At 39.3% G+C, this 20,676-nt stretch overlaps 1 protein-coding gene across 4 annotated transcripts in view; it reads right to left on the reverse strand.

The window, feature by feature from the left end:
- Positions 1–19,277: 19,277 nt before the first annotated feature.
- LOC149787815 (leucine-rich repeat- and IQ domain-containing protein 1-like) overlaps positions 19,278–20,676 on the reverse strand; it is a 160,288-nt gene continuing 158,889 nt past the window's right edge. For 3 of the 4 annotated variants that reach the window (XM_089974026.1, XM_089974028.1, XM_089974027.1), the window contains exon 31: positions 19,278–20,107. In XM_089974026.1, coding sequence (XP_089830152.1) covers positions 19,968–20,107 — 140 coding nt within the window. In that variant the 3' untranslated portion in view covers positions 19,278–19,967. The remainder of the gene's footprint in view (positions 20,108–20,676) is intronic. The other variant, XR_016424108.1, reaches the window with a different exon arrangement.

A 20,676-nucleotide genomic window follows, 5' to 3' on the forward strand; every position in this document is an offset into this window, starting at 1 on the left:
ACTTAGTCAATTCATTCATTGATTTTTAATTTCTAACCTGATTCTGAGTAGAGTGGCCCTAACACCATCATCTTATGTGCGTTTCATGCTTAACGGAAGTTTTCATTGTAATAGACGGACATGCTCGGATCCATTTCCAGTTTCTGGAGAAGTCCATTTTCAGCAAAGAGGTGTATCAGGACTACAGATGTACTGTAGTCGTGTGCTTCCGATATTTACAATGTCGAATCAAGCAAAGGAAAATAATGACAACTATAAATTTGCTTTAACAAGCGGTTTAATTTCTATGTTCGTATATGCAGAGGGATATAATTCCAGATTCTCAACGTTATATAATTTACGCAATTATCCAGCAGTTACCGAACAGGATAACTATGTCATTATGTTGTCTGATGGAAATAAACTAGCCTATAGTGTACGCAATATGGCGCCGTGTTAGTATGGAAAGTCCGTTAAGCATGAAATGGTGCAGGGGATGCCAGCATTACTGCCATTCTGGTCACAGTCAGGTTACAAATTATAAATCAATGATTCACTTGACTTAGTTCTGTGCACTTTTTGTCACATTAAACTTCTCGTTTTTTAAATCGGTAGGTGGGTACAAACAAACGGGGATGTAGAGTCAGGCTATAGTAGTTCTTAGCGGTGTTTACATACTTATGCATAGTACCAGTAGCACACTTGTCACCTCCGTCCTGGTGGACAACGGCAGGCGCGGTCCTTGTTGACCCGGGGGAAGACCGATCCGGTATTGTAAGCTCAGATTTGTCCAGCATTATCAGTGTGTCTTGGGCAAAAGTCGTCTGGCGGAGCCCATCCCTCTCCAGACCAAGGAGTTGCCAGAAAGGGATGTAGTACATCGTCCTTAGGGTTTCCACTCCGGATTTTCTTATATGGTTTACTCCCTTAGCCTTTGGCTAACCAAACCGACCTGCAAGGCAGCAGGAGACTCGTGGATGGGCGGGTGCGTCCATTTCCCGAGCAGATAAAGCATCTGCCACTGCCCACTGGTACTATGCATAAAATCAAAGCGAGAGACGGCATTGCCATCGCCACCTGGAACACTAGAACTCTGGCGCAAATTGGAAGACTCCAAGAGTTGACACATGAGCTGGAACACTACACATGGCACATTCTGGGACTCTGTGAAGTTAGATGGAAAGCCCTAGGAGAACACCATACCGAAGATGGGCATATATTATATTATAGTGGAGAGTGTGGCAAGTCCATAAATGGAGTAGGCTTCCTTGTAAACAAAGCCATCAAGGGATCTGTGCTTGAATGTTGCCCCATATCTAGCAGAATCATTTCCATTCGTCTGAAAGCATCTCCCTTTAACATCACAATTATCCAAGTCTATGCTCCAACTACCGATCACGATGATGAAGAAATATAGGAGTTTTACAACAAACTACAGGGTATTCTAACCATGGTCAGTAAAAAGACATCCTCGTCGTCCAAGGAGACTGGAATGCCAAAGTTGGCAAAGATGCTCTAAAAGACTGGGAAGAACATTGTGGACCCTCTTGCAATGAGCTTACCAATGAAAGACGGAGACGGCTGCTCGAGTTCGCAAGCTTCAACAACTTGGTACTAGCCAACACCCTGGGACAACATAAAGCTTCACGATACTGGACATGGCACGCACCAACTGGAACCCATCACAACCAGATCGACTACATACTGGTTCAAAACCGTTACCGATCTGGCATCAATAGAGCAAAAACAACGACCTCGTGATTATGAACTTCCGAGTGAGGCTGAAGAAAATTAACAAGCCAAAGAACATCAGGCTCAAATTCAACCTTGAACAACTGAAGGACCCTAACATCCGCAAGTCATTCCAAGCCACAATTGGAGGAAAATTTGCTCCACTCCTTGTGATGGATGGTGATGTCAATGGGATTACAGACACCTTCAACAAAGTCATGACAGCAGCTGCCAAGGACATCATTGGCCTCCATCGCCCGAAGAAAAACCCCTGGGTTACAGAAGAGATTCTGAAGTTGTGTGATGCCCTAAGAGAACTAAAAAACACCAGACACACAACAGGGGCAATGGAGTACCGAGAAATAAACAAGAATACACTGGTCAACAGTGAAATCATTACCGACTTGAAAAGGCCCTAATCTGTAGTATTTTGGTGTGCCGAACACGAATATAACCGTGAAAAATTTGTATTGGCTCTCGTTTTGAAGATATTCATATACCTCATTTTCTATGTTTCACTGTGTAAATTTCTCCAGTAGGACTGCAGCAACATCCGGAATAATGATGTAACATTGCATAATACCATCATGCTCACATCATCCACAGTTGATTGCATCATTTTCTGATGCAATGCAATACTAATGCCATGCGGCTGCTGAAGTAAGTTGACGTCAGCAGTGTACTATACATGTGTAGGCCTATTATACTAATGCCAGGCGGCTGCTGAAGCTGACGTAAGCAGTGTACTATATAAAGCCCAATCAGATAGGTTCAGCATTTAAAATATTTTAGACGTTGTGTGAGACAGTTCAAGCTACTGTTACATAAAACTTATTATTTTATCCATTTACGTACAATAAAGAACAGTAATGCCTCGAAAGTGTGTTAATACCGCGGACAATTTTTGCTATATTTGTGGGGAAGTGACATTTGCCAACCAGAAGAAAAGTATCAATTCTCAAGTGAAGAAGGCATATCATCTTTACTTCGGATGCAAGGTTGGTGACCAAGACAAGCCTTGGGCTCCGCATATATGCTGTGCTACATGTACAACACAGCTTTCACAGTGGTTGAATTGCAAAAGGTCATCAATGCCGTTTGCAGTCCCAATGGTGTGGAGAGAGCCAAGCAACCACCTAAATGACTGTTACTTCTGCTTGGTTCCTCCTCTTTCCGGCGGAATAACGAAGCGAAAGAAGTCGAGAATAGTCTACCCAAACATTCCGTCTGCATTGAGACCAGTTCCACATGGTGAGGGACTTCCTATTCCAGAACCTCCAGCAGAATATTCTCTTGATTCATCTGACGAAGACAAAGGTGAGTCGACCTGTTCTTCTCCTGGTCCATCAGCATGCAGTGATCCAGATTTTCACTGTGGTGCATCATCAACCCCACACAGAATAACACAGGAAGAACTAAATGACCTGATTCGTGATTTGGACTTATCAAAGAACAAGGCAGAATCGCTAGGATCAAGACTCCAACAATGGAATCTTCTAGAAGAAGATGTCACAATTACTGCATATCGAAAGCGCCACCAGCAATTGGAGCCTTTCTTCAGAAAGGAAAGTAATCTGATATTCTGTTCCGATATTGAGGGCCTCATGAATGCTTTAAAAATCACTCATGACCCACAAGAATGGAGACTATTTGTGGACTCTTCGAAACTGAGTCTCAAGGCTGTGCTTTTGCACAATGGAAACATTCTTCCATCTATTCCAGTAGCGTATGCTGTCCACATGAAAGAGACATACGATAACTTAAGGCAGCTACTGAATTCCATTGAGTATAACAAGTACAGCTGGCACCTCTGTGGTGATTTGAAGGTAGTTGCCCTTTTAATGGGACTGCAGCAAGGATATACAAAATACATGTGTTTCTTATGCGAGTGGGATAGCCGAGCAAGGGAAATGCACTACATGAGGAAGGAATGGACTCACAGGCAGAATGTAGCCATTGGAGAGAAGAATATCCAACACCCAGCTCTGGTTGAGGCTCAGAAAATCTTGCTACCACCCCTTCACATCAAACTAGGTTTGATGAAGAACTTCGTGAAAGCCATTGACCGGACTTTGCCAGCATTCCGATACCTGCATGAAAAATTCCCTCGACTCAGCGAAGCAAAGATTAAAGAGGGAGTTTTTGTGGGTCCTCAGATTCGAGAGCTTTTCAAAGATGACCGGTTCAACAACTTGCTGGAAGGTGACGCGAAACAAGCATGGAATGCTTTTCGCCTAGTTTCTACAAACTTCCTCGGAAATGTTAGGGCAGAAAACTATAAGGAACTAGTAGAAGACATGTTGATGAAGTATAAGAAACTTGGCTGCAATATGTCTCTAAAGATTCACTTCCTTCATTCCCATTTGGATTTCTTTCCTAGCAACTGTGGTATTGTTAGTGATGAACACGGCGAACGTTTTCATCAAGATATCGCAACAATGGAACAAAGATACCAGGGAAAATGGTCCACTACAATGCTGGCTGACTACTGCTGGACACTCCTCAGAGATGCTCCCGAACAGCTGTACAAGAGACAGGCGAAGAAATCTAAGATGTAGTCAATGACTTGATTTTTTATAGGTAGGCTATTACAGTTGACCTTTTACTATTGGAATGCATTTCGTTATGTAAACATTAATTTCTTGCAGATTACAAAAAAACTAGAGCCAATTTTGCAATTTGACTGTCATATTCGTGTTCAGCACATAAAAATTGATAAGAATTGACTAATTTTATTTCAGTAACATGACTTTTGTAAAAATTTGTTGTCCAGTGATATCAGAAAAAAACTTGAAGAAAGCAAAAGAAAATTGGATTGGACAAAAGTGCACAGAAATAGAGAGCAGTCTGATAAAGAATAACAGCAAAAAGGCATTCCAAATTGTGAATGACCTCACCAGACAGAAACAACCAAGAGTCACTACCATTCAAGACAATAATGGAAAATGCCTCACAGAAGCGAGTGACATTGCAGAAAGATGAACTGAGTATTGCAAAGAACTCTACAACCATCAGTACACAGGAGACCCAGAGGTCCTTGAAGTTTCAAACTCCTCAAATGATGATGACTTCCCCATTCTCAAAGAAGAGGTGGAGTCAGCAATAAGAGCACTGAAGAATGGGAAGGCAGCTGGAGTAGACAACATCTCAGCTGAACTTTTCAAGAATGGGGGGGGGGGGAATCAGTGAAAGAGCTACTAACAAAAATCTGCAACAAGATCTGGCAGACAGGTGATTGGCCATCACAATGGACCCAGTCACTGAATATAACACTCCCCAAAAAAGGCAATCTCCAGCTGAGCCAAAATTACAGAACTATCAGTTTGATCAGCCATGCTAGTAAGGTAATGCTGAAGATCATCTTGAACAGAACTGAAACCACAAGCAGAAGAAATAGTCGCTGAAGAACAGGCCGGGTTCCGGAGTGGAAGAAGCACAACAGAACAAATATTCAATCTCAGGGTTCTGTGTGAAAGTACTCGCAACACCAACAAGACATCTATCATGTGTTCATAGATTTCAAAAAGGCCTTTGACAGAGTGTGGCATGAGGCATTGTGGGCCACAATGAAGAAGTATAACATGGGTCAAAAGTTAACCAATACCATCAAGCAGCTGTACGCCAAGGCTACCAGTGCAGTAATTGCCCAAGGTTCTGTGGGGGACTGGTTCCAGACAACAGTGGGAGTGCGTCAAGGCTGTTTCCTGTCACCCACGCTTTTCAACATCTACTTAGAGCGCATCATGAGCGTAGCCCTGGAAAACCACTGTGGGACAGTCAGCATTGGAGGGCGTAACATCACCAACCTCCGCTCTGCAGACGACATTGATGGGCTGGCAGGCAGTGAAGACGAGCTTGCCAACTTAGTGAAGAACCTGAAACATCATCCGGATTTGACATGGAGATAAGCGCTGAGACCACAAAGCTGATGACAAATAGTGTCAAACAAATCTCAGCCAAGATTAAAATCAGAGGACATTAACTGGAAACAGTGAGCCAGTTCAAATATCTTGGTTCCATAATCACCGAAGAGGGATCAAGAGCAGAAATTTTGTCAAGAGCAGCACAAACAATGGCAGCTATGTCAAAGCTAAGACCCATCTGGAGAGACAAGAATATCTGTCAGAAAACTAAAATCAGACTATTGCGAGCTCTAGTCATCTCAGTCTTTTTGTACTCATGTGAGGCCTGGACCCTAACAGCAGAATTACAACGAAGAATCCAGTCACTTGAAATGAGATGCTACAAAACCATCTTTGGCATCTCTTACATGGACAACATCACAAATGAAGAAGTGCGTAACACTATCAGGTGAGAAGTAGGCCAATATAAGGACCTCCTCACCACCGTCAAAAAGAGAAAGCTGAAATGGTATGGCCATGTCACTAGAGCCAACAGTCTATCCACAACAGTCCTGAAGGGCAGCGTCCATGGTTGCAGAAGGAGAGGTAGACAGAGAAAAAGGTGGACTGACAACATCACAGAATGGACCAGGAAAAGTTTTGCGGAGACACAGCATTGGCACATGATCGAGACAAGTGGAGGGAACTGGTCAGATGTTCAGCAGCACAGTGCCTCGACGGCCACACTAGGTCATGAGACTGATGATGATGATGATGATGATGATGAGCGGTGTTTACCAGGGGCTGTTGTCAGGGTCACTTCTTCGGGCGCACATCGGTTGCTACGAATGGTAAGAGTTGATGTATAAAATATTACCTAATTTTTCTTTTAAAGTGCGTCGAAAACGTTCCACGACACTGGCTTTCGTTTCGGGGTTCTCGGTGGTGAAAAAAAATGGATGTCTCTCTTTGTCAATTCTTGTTAAAAGGATTGGTTCATAAATTCTGTGCCTTTGTGTTTGCCATCGGAGAGGATGACGACTTCTTTGTTTCAAATCCAATTATTTTAACGCTCGTATTAACTAGGAGCTCGTTCTGGAAGTCAAAGAAACGTCCAAGTGTATTTGCAAAATACGTCGATAACACAAAACAAATACTTGTATCCACGATTGTATCATGCATTGCTAGATCTGTGAAAAGCTTTGCCATCCATCGATGCTAAAGTCCGTGATCATTCACATCACTGACGCGTACAGAGGAGGCGTACACAATGATTTTAATCTACAGTTGCAAACTGCCCAAACAAAACAAAAATCCCTATAGTGGTTTATAACTTGGATAGGTCTCATAGCCACTTATTAATGAAAGCAGTAGCCACGGCGTCCAAGTCATCGATAAGCGTAATTCCAAAAATAATGGAAACATGCATGACGCTTAAGATTGGAGAATTACAGTTCATCAATTCATTGCAGTCTATGAATCCATCATTGGGCAAGCTAGCGAGCAATCTAGCAGCGAAAAAGGGGCCCCGAGTGGCCGAGTGGTCTAAAGCGCTCTCCGTTACGGATCACTGCCATCTCACCTCTGTCTGCGCCGGTTCGAGTCTCGGATTCAGCTAATGTTGGTATGTGAGAAAGCTTGCCAGTAGCTTCTCGTGGGTCGGTGGTTCTTTCCGAGGTTTTCCCGGGTTCTTCCTCCTCCATTATTACTGGTCGCCATGTATAGCCTATCGTGTGCTGAAAATGGCGTTAAACCCAACAACAACAACAGCGAAAAACGAGTGCATGAGTAACCGGGACAAATTTGCTGAAACTCAGTTGCCACCGACTGAGCGTTCAATTGCAGTTGACACGTCCACTAGTGCATCAGTGTGTTGAAAATTGATCTTGGTGGCAGTTCTGTATAATCTGGAACAACTTGCAATTTCTCTCGTACAAATATACGGGTAGGAGCTTCGTCCATAGGGTGACAGGCCCAAAGGAAAGCGAGTTGGTTGTCGTGGAGCATTATTCTGTTCCGAAATTGTAAATACATTGACGGACCATACTTGGTCAGTTGCACAACGTTGTCCACCTTCTAACTCTCCAGGTGCATAAAGATACCGAAAAAACCTGTTTCGGAGTGCGTGTAACGGTGCCAACTAGGAGACAATTTTCTGAGTAAATATGTGTCTTTTGTTGAATCGCATTACCTATCTGAATCCAATTGTTATTGTGACTTAATTATTAGTGCTTTAACTAATTAAAGATGTGCTACCCAATCGTGTGATCTCTCGAATGTATGATCACGTAAAGGGTTACACACACACACACACGCACGCGCGCGCGTCTGAGATTACTCTGCGTACTATTGACCGAATAACCGTTCTACAAGAGTGCGCTTAAATCATTCCGCTCCAGCATGGTCATGAAGAATATTGACAGGTCTAGCATGAACTTGAACACTGTGTTTGGTCAATAACGCAGCAAAATATCCAGGAAATTCTTTACCAGAGTTCACTTGTAACAGCCATGGCCATGTTAGTGGTTCGCGTGCATGAATGCGTCAGAGTGCCTCTGCGACACTTGCAGAATGTTTTGACGTCAACGGCTCCGTATCTTTGTATTTGCTGGTAACATCGACTATGGTTATGGCGTACTTGTAGATGTACAATTGACCTTTTCGCGTAATTGAAGGTGTGGAAGAAACAACAAACTTGCCTGGTGAACCTCATTTGATATTTGGACATCAAACCACCCACATAAAAATGTTCTTGTCACTGGTAAATAAATTTGGCACAATGCTTGTTTGGTCAACTATGTTCTAAAAACACCATGAGTGGCCTTTGCTGCATTTGTTAACTTTTCCACGTCGGTTTCACCTGTTCAGTACCCACTCTGACTGTATAATATTTTTGATAATGTCCGGCTTTTGTACCCATTGTTTATATTATTTACTTTTATTGAGTACCACCAAGTGCAATATTGGATTTCATACCTCCTTTGACGACCCATCTTGCAATTCGTTCTCTAGCACAATGGTCCTACAGTCGCATTCAAGTCATGGATAATATCTACTTCGACGCGTTGACGTGCACAGATATCATTTGATGCCTCATACGCAAAGTCATCCGGTAACATGCAGTTTCGCCAGGCTTTCAGTTCGTTGTTAGAATCGAGTCGTATATCTAGGCGTGTACCAGGCCCACAGTAATTGTATCTATGGAGATGCTTTTCACCGGGATATTTACTTCACGGCGTTCGTGGTAGCTTTGTTAATGCAGCCACGAAATCACCGCCAACGTTTTTGAAACCGGAACTTTTAGGTCTGATAAACGTGAACTTCTTTGCTCCACATTGAACACAAGTTCCAGTAATCGCTGCTCGTCCACTACGTGTTTGTACTCGTGTTGGATTTGTGCTACGTCTTTTTGCCCAATATCGTACACAATATCAAGACAAGATTGTATTGTATACTGTATTATTCAATGACATCACCAAAGAATTTGCAGATGCTTTCAAAGAATTTTCGGTCTTTTACTTCTCCGAGCAGGCAACACCCAAACCACCCAATCATGGTGATGGAACTGGAAGTTCTGCCATTCCAAACTCAGTTTGTGCATTGATTATTGGCCTTGCTGGACCATGAACAATTAAAATGTTGTTTACTATGATTTCACAATGGTTGAAGTGGGATCGGTTGTACGCGATCGCGCCATCGGATGATGATCATTTGTGGTTGTTATGTTTTAAAAGATTTTAAGAAACCATTGAGTGACAAGTGGCAACGCCAACATTGATTTATTTTCCACCATCAATAAAGCACCTACTATTAACACTTTGGATGCAAATTAAAACAATTTTGATGAGTACGATGATGTGATTCTTGAGGACCAAGACAACCTCGCCCAAACATTTTCATGAGCGACACAAAAACACTGACGTCATCTGTCTGGCGCATATGACATGGAGTTCATTAAATATAAAAATTCGATGAAGAATCACATCGGTGACCACCAAAGACTCTAAAATTTATATACGTACCAATGAAGCTACACTCAGTTCTGTAATCACAATAAAATCTCCAACATATGCGGCTGACACTGCACGTCGTCAGTAAGATCAATTTTAGGTTTTCCTGACAAAGTTTCAGAAGATAAACGATTTTTACGTATGGGATATCATATCGCGCCTGACATTGTGAAAATTGCCTCAGCAACGTAGATCAATTTAACTTGTGGTGCTTTTAGTGGTAGTTATGAAAGCAGGTCTGAAGCGACAGGCGTAGTTGCTTAGGGTTCTATGCTGTTTCGGTTTTCACAAACAGTCAAACCAGGTGATTGGATATCGATTTGACATAGATTACGCCCGCAGCACCAGTGTATCTTCCATGCCATAAGAATCGTTCATTTTAAAATTGTGAAACATTAACGATACAACTGTACGTTAGAGATTGGCCTGACATTTAAATATAATAATGACAATTTTACTTGAACATGTTAGGCTTACGCGCGTTCTTAACGCAAGATAATTCATTTACATGACCTATTATGGAAATGGCAACGGACACGTTATTCGTGGATTATTCGTAGGCGCACCAAAAGTACTCAGTGCCCTGACCTCGAGCACTGCAAAAATCTCTAAACGAATTTCAATGCGATTCGTTGATAGTATCAAAAAGTGGTGCAGTGGATTGGATGAAGAATCTGGGATCGTGGGCGATTCAATCAATTTGAAACCGACTACAATGGTTAGTGACTCAATCACCACCAAAAGCGGTTAAACTACCATGGACAGAAACAATGCTGGCTGCGGTTGGTAAAATCATTAATGAAGCCGCTCAACACGTGTCAGTGACGCTTGTGGCGGTTATCGATGTTATGTTGTGATACTTTTTGATAAGACTCTGTTGCTTGAAGGTGTTGGTGACCGAATGAGGGTCATCGATGTACCTCTGAAACTACATAAAATTTATAACTGAACCCGTTACATATTTAATTAATAATGTCCTTTCATGAAGTGAAGGTCAGCCTTAGTGGAAATCAATTTGCGAAAATAAAAAAACGCAGTGAAAAATGATTGTGGGGTCACGTTGAAACTTTCTTACACAAAATTGACTGGAAATTTACCCATGTGCTAGACCCAAACATAACTCGCTCAGCTTAATGCGGCCAAACAAAACAATAACTCGGTGACATTAAAATTATCAAAGTCAGAGGTGACAAAAATACAAAAGACCGGTGGAATATTTCCATTCCTTGCAGTCATTCTGACATTGTTGGCAGCAGCGGCTCCACTGGTTACAAAAGCTGTGGCGTTAGGGGATGTCGGAACTGTATCAGTGATGGTGCTGAACAAGGTGGTTGGCAGTCATATTTGCCTCCCAGGGGCATTGATGATATAATTTAAATTTAACTGTGTAAAGACCGTAGCACTTAGCCTGAAGAGGATTTCGCGGCATGAGCAAGAGAGCCAAAACTCTATCACCAGGCTGAAAATTCCTTTCCTTTCGTTTCACTTTTGACTGAGTAGATTGCAGATTAGTTCTTGCAACCTCACAAGAGTTTGACAACTTGTGTTTAAAATTAGAAACATAATCAAGATTAATTTCTGTATCTTAATTGAAAGAAGCTTCTCTTTTAACAACTTCAATGGACCATGAACAGTATGTCCAAAAACTAGTTCAAAGGGACTGAATCCTAAAGATTCTTGAACTGATTCCCAAACAACAGCAGTAAATGAACACATTCATCCCAATCTTATCCAGTATCAAAACAATATGGAGTATATTTTTCAAAGTTTGATGAAAAATTCTAAAACCCCTTGGCTTTCATGGTCATAGGCAGAAGACTGTGATTGCTGCATGCCTAATTCATGCATTGCTTGCTGGAAAATTCCAGACATAAACTTTGACCCTTGATCAGATTGGACGGATTTGGGAAGGTCAAATTGTGTTTAAAAAAAACTTTATCAAAGTTTTTACTATTGATTTAGTTTTAATATTCCTCAAAGTAATTGCTTCTGTAGATGCACACGCATTAAGGTCAGGAAGTATTGGTTGCCTTACTTGGTCTTAGGTAAATGACCTACACAGTCTAACGTTATTCTGCTAAATAGTTTGTGAAATACTAGAATAGGTGGCATATGAGCTTCAGGTATCTTCTGATTGGGTTTTTCTACCATTTGACAAGTGTAAGAAGATCTGTAGTATTTACAAACATCACTTGTGGCCAATAAAAGTGACTCCACACCTTGTTATAAGTCTTACTGATGCTAAATGGCCAGACAAAGGAGTTTCATGGGCCAAAATATAACAATTTCCTGTCTGTATGATTTTGGAACTACTATTTCATAGTTCATTGACCATTCTTCACTAGCAGGTACCTCAGGTGTTCTCCGTTTTCTTAAAAGGACCCCATTTTTAACAAAACAAAGGGGAACTTCTATGGCTTCAGTTTCACTAATAGCCCTCTGAAGAAGAAAAAACAGAAGATTTCAAGATCTTTTTCTGTTTGATGACAAGCGATTGTCATTTGTCACCCTGATTAGAATAAAAAGAATGAGTAGTTAAAAGGATATCACTGTGATCAATACCCTTTGATTGACCCAGATGAGGAGCAAATGTGACCTCATCAAAAGCCTGACAAATACATGTATCAGCTAAAGGAATAATTTCCTGATTGAGATCATTTTCAGGAGCTTTCTTCACCATAACTCTAGCAACTGCACAAGCTGCATATAAAAATCAAGGGATTTCTTTTTCAATAGGATCAACTTTCTGATCAAAACAAGGCTTGCCAGTTACAAGTAGATTAAACACAACCTTGTCTCCAGCTAGGTCATTGCTAAGTATTAAATAAATACCCTCAATGGGTAAAGACAACACTTCCAGCTGTCACAGATCCTGAGACTAAGTCTGATGACAAATTTAGACACTGGAGGTGAACATTAACAAAGCTGCACTCTACTTCCTGAATAAAGCACTCGTATTAGAAGACTTCTCAGAAAAAGGCTAAGTATCTGAAAATAAAAGACTGAGAAGCTCCTGTGCCCCTTACAGTTTTAATAGTTATAGAATTGGCCGAATCACTAATGAGTGATTTAGAACACTTTGACATGAATGGTTCATAAATTCTCCATTATAATATCAGACTGGGGTTCATTTGACCAAACAAATGTATTGTTTTCAATAAATGATGGTGACCTTGACCTCCTTGAAATAACAGCATTTGGAGTAGGTCTGTCTTGATTCTGTTAAGTTTTAATTTGTAGCAATCAGAAATAATGTGTCATTTCTTCTTGCAGTAGATACACATAGGAAGAGATAAGGACTTGTCATCAGTCTTGTCTGAAACTTGATTTCTAAAAGTTGTGCCATTTTCAGGTTTGGATGTACTCATAACAGACTGAAACAGTTTTTAACCTGAAGACTGCTGAGTGGAAGATCTACTGACAAAAGTAACTTTATTAGCTAAAGAATACTAGTCAGCTGTACAAGCCTCATTTTCTAAAGTTTCAACCTCATGCTCCTCAAGGTAAGTCTTAATGTCACTACGGATGCAGTTCATGACCTGTTCAACTAATATGAGTTATCCGAGATTTTCTTAAGTATCACCTATCAAATAACTGCTCTTCTTCTCTTGCAAATTTGACATGGATTTGTCCAGTTTCATTTTTATAGTTCCTAAACTTTTGTTGATAAGCCTCAGGTACCAACTCATAACCCTCCAAGGTGCATTACTTAACCAGATCATAATCAGCACTTTGCTGTACTAATAGGAAAGTGTAGATGTCACAGGCTTTGCCAAACAGTGCATGTTTTTGTAATAACAGAGTCCAATGTCTCTTGACCATTTCAAATTTTCAGCAATTTTTTCCAAATGAGGAAAATATCTACTTTTTCCTTAAAAATTTGTACTAACCTAATATTCTTCGTTACATCAAAACCTGAACTTGTGTGTTAAGTGGAGGATTGATTTTCACTTGCCAGCTCTTTTAATCTAAATTGATATTCCCTTTCTTAAGTTTTTCTTTCTCTTTGCATCTGCAGTTACATTTGCATTTGTTTCTCTCTCCTCTTTCTTCAATTGCATGTTTTTCTTCTTTCTGTAACTGCATTTCTCTCTCTCTCATCTTTAGACTTTCTGCAACTGCAACTACATTTTCCTCTCTCTTTCCTCTTTAGCTATTTGCATTTGTCTTTCTTGAAGTTCAAGCTTACTTAACTCCGTTTCATTCTTGTATTTTAATTTTAATTCCATAACTTGTAAGTTAGAGTCAGATGGAGACTTACTAATCAAGCCCAAAGCACTTTCATCCAAAATATTCTTTTCTACCAAATACTGGACCAAAATATTTGTATTTCTTGCTTTGTTAAAGAAACCTTTGCCTCAGAAAAATCATATTTTCTGGCAAGCTTAAGTAATTCATTCTTTTTCAAGGAGTCTGACTTTTCCTGTGTAGAATTTGAAATAATGATCTCCACTTTAGATAACATTGTAAGATCTTGTTGGCTTCACTAAAGATTTCTAAAATGTGAAATAAATAACTGGGATTTGGAAAATTGCAAATTAAATCCCAAATAATCCTAGAGTTACTGACATAAGTTCAAATAATAAAGGTTCTGAATAAACTTTAGTGGAACTCCAAACTAAATCCAATGCAGAAAGTGTTGATGTAACTGTGGTGGCCTGGGTTGCATTGTTGTACCACCAGTCTTTTGTTGAATCACAGTGATATAATTCCAGGTTCGAATTCACTATCAGTCCTAGTGAATGTCTCTGTCCAAGAATCTTTTTTTTTTTTTTTTTTTTGGTGACCAATTTGTATTTCCAGAGAAAAATAACTTGAATAATTTGAAGAAATAAATTCAGCCCAAATGAATTACTAGACACAACAATAAATTCTGCTAGAGCTATAAATATAAATGAATCATTTTTCCAGTAGCAAGAGTATATAGTACTATATTGGACTTCAGGTCACAATTAGCATTTTTTTTTTTGTTTTAAATATTACCTCACGGAAAATTTAAATCTGGAAGGTTCTAAATAATTTCAAGATAAAATGTTAGTTATAATTAGGTCTGTTATTTATATTATATTATAGAACCTGGACTAGACTCAAGATGGCCGCTATCGCTTAACCTGCTTGAAGCAGCTGTTCTGTTTTTTAGTGCCATTTTCATGATATTTGTGCTTGTTGCCTGTCTTCATCTACGTTATTGTGGTCATTATGCATTGGCTGTTCAATTCATATGTGTTTCTTCATCTCCTTGTTTTGGAAATGAGAACAATTAGACTTTTTCTCAGCTGTCTTGCTCCACTGTTTTTGAACAAACTGCCATCATGTGATACTCACCAGTCAACCCATTTATGCTATGATGGACCCTCATTAATTGCTTTAAATGATCACTCCTTGGCTCTCCACACTACATTGTGCTCTAGACTAAACGAACTGGGACTACGTTCATCATTACCTAAATGTAAACAGAAGCGAAAAAAGAAACGTTTCAAACCTGGCCGGTGTAGAACAGGAAGAGGAATTCCAGTTATCTCCCTTATTTTGGCTCAACATTTTTTAAAAAATGTGATCGTTAATTTAGATAACCTAATTCAAATCCCTATTATTTCATCAACCTTTGTGTCAACTATCCAAAAGATACCTCTGTGTATTGCATTATTCAATGCCCAGTCAGTAGGACCACCGGAAAAGCACACAGAAATAGTTAATTTTATCAACGACCAGAATATTGACGTCTTTTTCCTGACAGAAACATTGCTAAAAACATCAGGCAATGAGCCCAAGTGTGTGGATCTAACACCCACTGGTTACTCCATCAAGTCCTTCCCCCGTAACTCTCGCAGAGGTGGAATTGCTGTCATCACAAAGAACTCCATGATCAAACGTCTTAACCACACCACAACATTCAATTTTGACCACACATCGTTTGAACTAGTCCAAACCACTCACACTGGAGCAAAGGTAGTCCATTTTTTCTGCCTATACTGCCCTCCTCCTAGTACAAAAAACAAGCTGGCTGAATCTTTCTTTTTGGAGCAGTTTCCGAATCTCCTGGAGTATGGAAATTCGATAGGTGGCAACCTGGTGATTCTTGGAGATTTCAACTTTCACATTGACTGTCCTGGAAACCCAAACACATCATAACTCATAGATTCCATTAATGTTTTCAATTTCAAACAGTCAGTTAACCAACCCACCCATAAACATGGTCACATTTTAGACTGGATTCTTCATAGACCTGATGATAACATTCTATGGTCCTCCCTGGTATCCCATGACCTTGCATCAGATCACCTCTGCATTATCTGACGTATCAGTCCCTAACCCTCCACCTTTATCTGCTACTAAGAGAAACCTCCATATGATAAATAGAACCAAACTAATGCACGACATCCAAGCAAACCTAACAACTTGCTTACCTACTACCGCAGAACAACTTGATAACTGTCTGTGTTCATTGCTTGACAAACATGCCCTAGCTACCAAGTGCAGAGTATCAATTCAAAAGTGTTCTCCATGGTATAGCAGTGTTAGGGACCAGCTTCGCACTGCTAAAAGAGACTAAAAGAGACCACCGTAAAGCTGAGAGGCTCTGGCTTTCCACCAGACTCACTATTCATAGAGTTGGGATACAGAATTTGAGCGGCAACCATTAGCAGCATTTGAACCTGTCTCTATGGATTTTGTACATACAATCCTGATGAAGAGTGCACCAAAGTCACATGAACTTGATCCAATTCCAACATCACTGCTGCTTGAGTGCTTAGATCCAGTACTGCCTTCACTAACTGATGTTATTAATACCTCTCTCTCATCTGGGGAATTCCTATAGTTTTTCAAAACTGCCATTGTAAAGCCTCTGCTGAAGAAACCAACACTAGACCATAACAATTTAAAGAACTACCACCCAGTTTCTAATCTCCCATTCATATAACAAATCTTAGAAAAGGGTGTTCTATCCCAGCTTGTATCTCATCTGAATTCAAACAGTCTTTTTAGCAATGTACAATCTGCATATCGCCCTTGCCACAGTACTGAAACCACTCTTCTAAAAGTAGTTAATGACATTCTCTCTGCGTTGGACAGCAGAAAGATTACAGTCCTCACCCTCCTTGATTTGTCTGCAGCATTTGACGCAATAGACCATGATATATTAATTCACCGTCTCCAGTATGTATTTGGCATTCATGATCCTACTTGGTCAACAGGACACAAATTGTATCTGCAAATGGAATACACTCCAGCCCAGTTGATCCATGTTGTGGTGTTCCACAGGGGTATGTTCTTGGACCTGTTCTCTTCATTCTATATACTCAGTTGCCCTCAAGTATCATAGATCATCATCCAGTGTCTCACCAATTGTACGCTGATGATACCTAAATATACAAATCTAGCCACCCAACTAAAGTTGATGCTACCATTCAAGGTGCATTTCTGATGTGAAATCATGGATGACATGTAACAAGCTGCAGATGAATGATGATAAAACTGAGGCCATTCTGAGCACAACATAAAGACTTTCTCCTTCACATCCTTTACTTCAAAGAATAAATATCAGCAACACCAACATTAAATTCACACAATCAGTACCAAACCTAGGTGTTCCTCTGGACAGTACTCTCACCTTGCACCAACATGTCATGAATATATGCAATGCTGCATATCTTGAGCTGAGACGCATCAGCTCAATTCGCAAATATCTTTCAGTTGATGCCACTAAAACACTTGTGTGTTCATTAGTACTTTCAAGACTGGACTACTGTAACTCAGTTGTGTCTGGTTCATCTCAAAATCTGCTCCAGAAACTTCAAAAAGTTCAAAAGACAGCTGCTCGGATCATACTTAGAGTACCACGATCAGAACACACCTCCCCGCTGCTCTGTACCCTACACTGGCTATCCATTCGATCCAGAATCAAACACAAAATTTGTTCTCTGTGCTACATTTCACTGTTGGACTCTAGTCCAACATACCTATCCGACCTCACCCATGTGTAAACACCAACAAGATAATTACGCTCCTCTTCTGACAATCGTATATTCATTATTTCCACTATGAAAACAAAGTCATATGGACAGCTTTTTTTTGTATACCAGGGCCCAGCAATGTGGAATGAATTGCCCACTGAACTTAGACATAAAGACACAGTGATCCCTTTCAAGAGTGCTCTCAAAACTCACTTATTTCGACTGCAAGAACAAACTTAAAGACCTAACAATGTTTCCTACTTGAAATATTCTCAGCATGTTTTTTTTATGTTTTCTAATTTCATGGTGTTTGTTTTTGTAATCATATCATTATATGTTTTTTATCTTATAGGTGTTGTCTAATGTTGTAAAGCGCTTAGAGCTTCTAAAGATTAGGCGCTATACAAACTCCTCATTATTATTATTATTATTATTATTATTATTATTAATATGTCAGGTATGCCAGGGGAATCCCAAAAACCTAGACCTAGACCCAAATAAACATGCTTAATTCTATTAATAATGATCCAAATATTAAACCTTAACATATAAAGAATATTTTAGCTATATATTAGTTGTTTAAAGAATTAAAAAAATAATACTTCATGTCAAGAAGAAAATATAAGTGGTTTTGGATAAGGTTAGGTACCAACATACAATGTTACATTATATTAGCATTTCATGAATTAAAAAATAAATAAAAACTAACAAACAAACGCGGCAAATTAAATATACATAACATGACTAAGTATTACTTCCAGATCCCAAGCTAAGCCTATGAATAATCATGTACATATTACAGTGAAGCAAAGGAAACAGAGTCAGAAAATATATACCATAACTAGATGACAACAATTTACTAGAAGATGATGGAGGATCTTGAAACTTTATCAGAAAATAAGGATGAATTCTTGGACTTTGTGCCAGATGATACTGACATTTTTAGGATACTCTGAATTAAAAAAAAGGTGGATTTAACTTTAGCTGTTATTTGTAACATGCATGGAATTAAAATATTACTGGATATTGTGAATCAGACCATTCTGCACTATTAATGAAAGATATTTTATACTGACCTTTTAGCATCCTCAACAAGTGATAGTAATGTAAAGTTTAACAAAGACAACGGTTTGTCTGTTTTATTTGTTTGTCTTTTCTATGTTTTGTATTTGCCTTTGAAAAAGACTTATTAAAGAGTTGAAAGCGCTTAGGCTAGCTAGATACTAGTTTTGCACTGTTCGTAGTCAGTTTATCTTAATCAATCCCTGACAAAAGTGATCCCATGCTGGATCCAGTGCACTTGAAAGGACTGTTATTCGCCATATGATCTGTATTCTTTATATATATATATGTGTGTGTGTGTGTGTGTGTGTGTGTATGTGTGTGTGTGTGTATGTAAAATAGACAAGACAACATACCGTCACATAAAGAGAGTAGTGGCAAGAATGACAATAATTCTTTAAAAAATCAAAGAGAAATATGCTGATAAGATACAGATGCCCCCCACCAACTTGAAGCATAAACATTTAAGTCATACAAGAACCATAACTCCATTAAATTTTGTCAGAAAATGGTGAAAACTGAACTAAACCTAAGCCTTCTTCATGGAAAGCATTAGTCTAAATAACAATCTGATCCATAAAACAAAATTCACAAGGGAAGAAACAAGACTGAAGGTACTGACAAACGTGTGTAACACAATATACCCTGTCCATTGCCATGGATGGGGCATAACAACAAAATTACTACAAAGAAAAGTGTAATGATAATGTGTAACACCTTTATTAAAAAGGGCTTATTGCGACCTAAATGTTGTTGGCAGTTTGGATGGCAATTAGTCACATATACTAGATATGAAATGAAATCTGTGACACATAAAGCACACCAAAGAATATACTATCAAAGTAAGTTCATTACAAAATAAACACTTACTGACATGCTTCAATGAAAATAATAAATATTTCATTGTAACCTAAACAAAAAAGTAACAATAAGCACTTCATTTTAACATACATATAAAAAGGCAATTATACATAAATATGCAAACAAACATAAACACTTAAATTTAATTAAAAGAGCATATTTATTGAGCTGAGTTCCAGGCTATTTCTATGGATGTCTCCAACAATTAAAATGTTTTCCTTGGTCCTGCTTATAGAACAGCCTCGTTTAAAGCCTCCATAATAACTTCAAATAACACAAGATTGGAAAAGAAACATATTTTTGTATGAGTGAAGGATAGGGTGGCCCAACATTCTTTAAATTGGTGCAAAGGGTGAATTAAGGAATTATCACCATAGCTTTAGTACTAATTATCTCCCCTGATTTAAAAAAAAAAAAAAAAAAATTTTGACAACCCCACACCATGCAAACCTTCCTTACAATATCATTCCTTGAAAAATAGATAACAAACTTTATAGGACATAGTTGTCTTTAGCAGACTGATTACTCTATTTTTTTGCTTGTCTTTTCTTTCCACCACCCCAGCCCACACTCCTGTTGACATCAGGTGACCTCCATGACATTTTTTCCTTAGTATGAAGTGTCGGAGCTGAGCCAGTCTTGATTGTAGGAAGTATGCTGCTCCTGCCTGAAATGAAAATAAATGTGCTGAGAAATACTGTTCTCACTTAATGGTTAAAGTAGGGAAGTGTTAAAGAGAGTCAGTCCAAACTTAACCATTCTTGGGGAAACAAGCTGCTATAACTGGGATCTGATTGGCATTTGGTCAATGACACTAGACAACACTGCAAGTAGCAAAAGTCCACCTGCATGATCAATTACACCTGCTAAATGCCCCATCTAGCCCAACATTTGCTAAATGCCCCTTCTAGCCCAGTTTGAAATCTCAGCCTTCAGCTAATTTGGGGCATGGGTTGAGCTGTTGTAACATTTGCTTTAAACCTCTGCAGTCATAGTTTAGATTCCTGGTTTCCATTTGTGTAAGAACAAGTGGTTACAAATCCATGGTGTATGCTTTCCTCCATTCAAAAACAACAGCAATACTGAATTAATTGAAAGTAATGAACAGCTGAGAGTAACTAAGATTTGTTGTGTGACTGGGTGTGACTAGATGTGTGGCTGGGTGTGACTAGGTGTATGAATTCTATACAATTCAGTAATGAAAAAATGATGTTTAAACTGTTACTTGAAACATAG

The sequence above is a fragment of the Sinohyriopsis cumingii genome, chromosome 11, assembly GCF_028554795.1.
Source record: "Sinohyriopsis cumingii isolate HCF-2022 chromosome 11, ASM2855479v2, whole genome shotgun sequence".
In the NCBI taxonomy this organism is placed as follows: Eukaryota; Metazoa; Mollusca; class Bivalvia; order Unionida; family Unionidae; genus Sinohyriopsis; species Sinohyriopsis cumingii.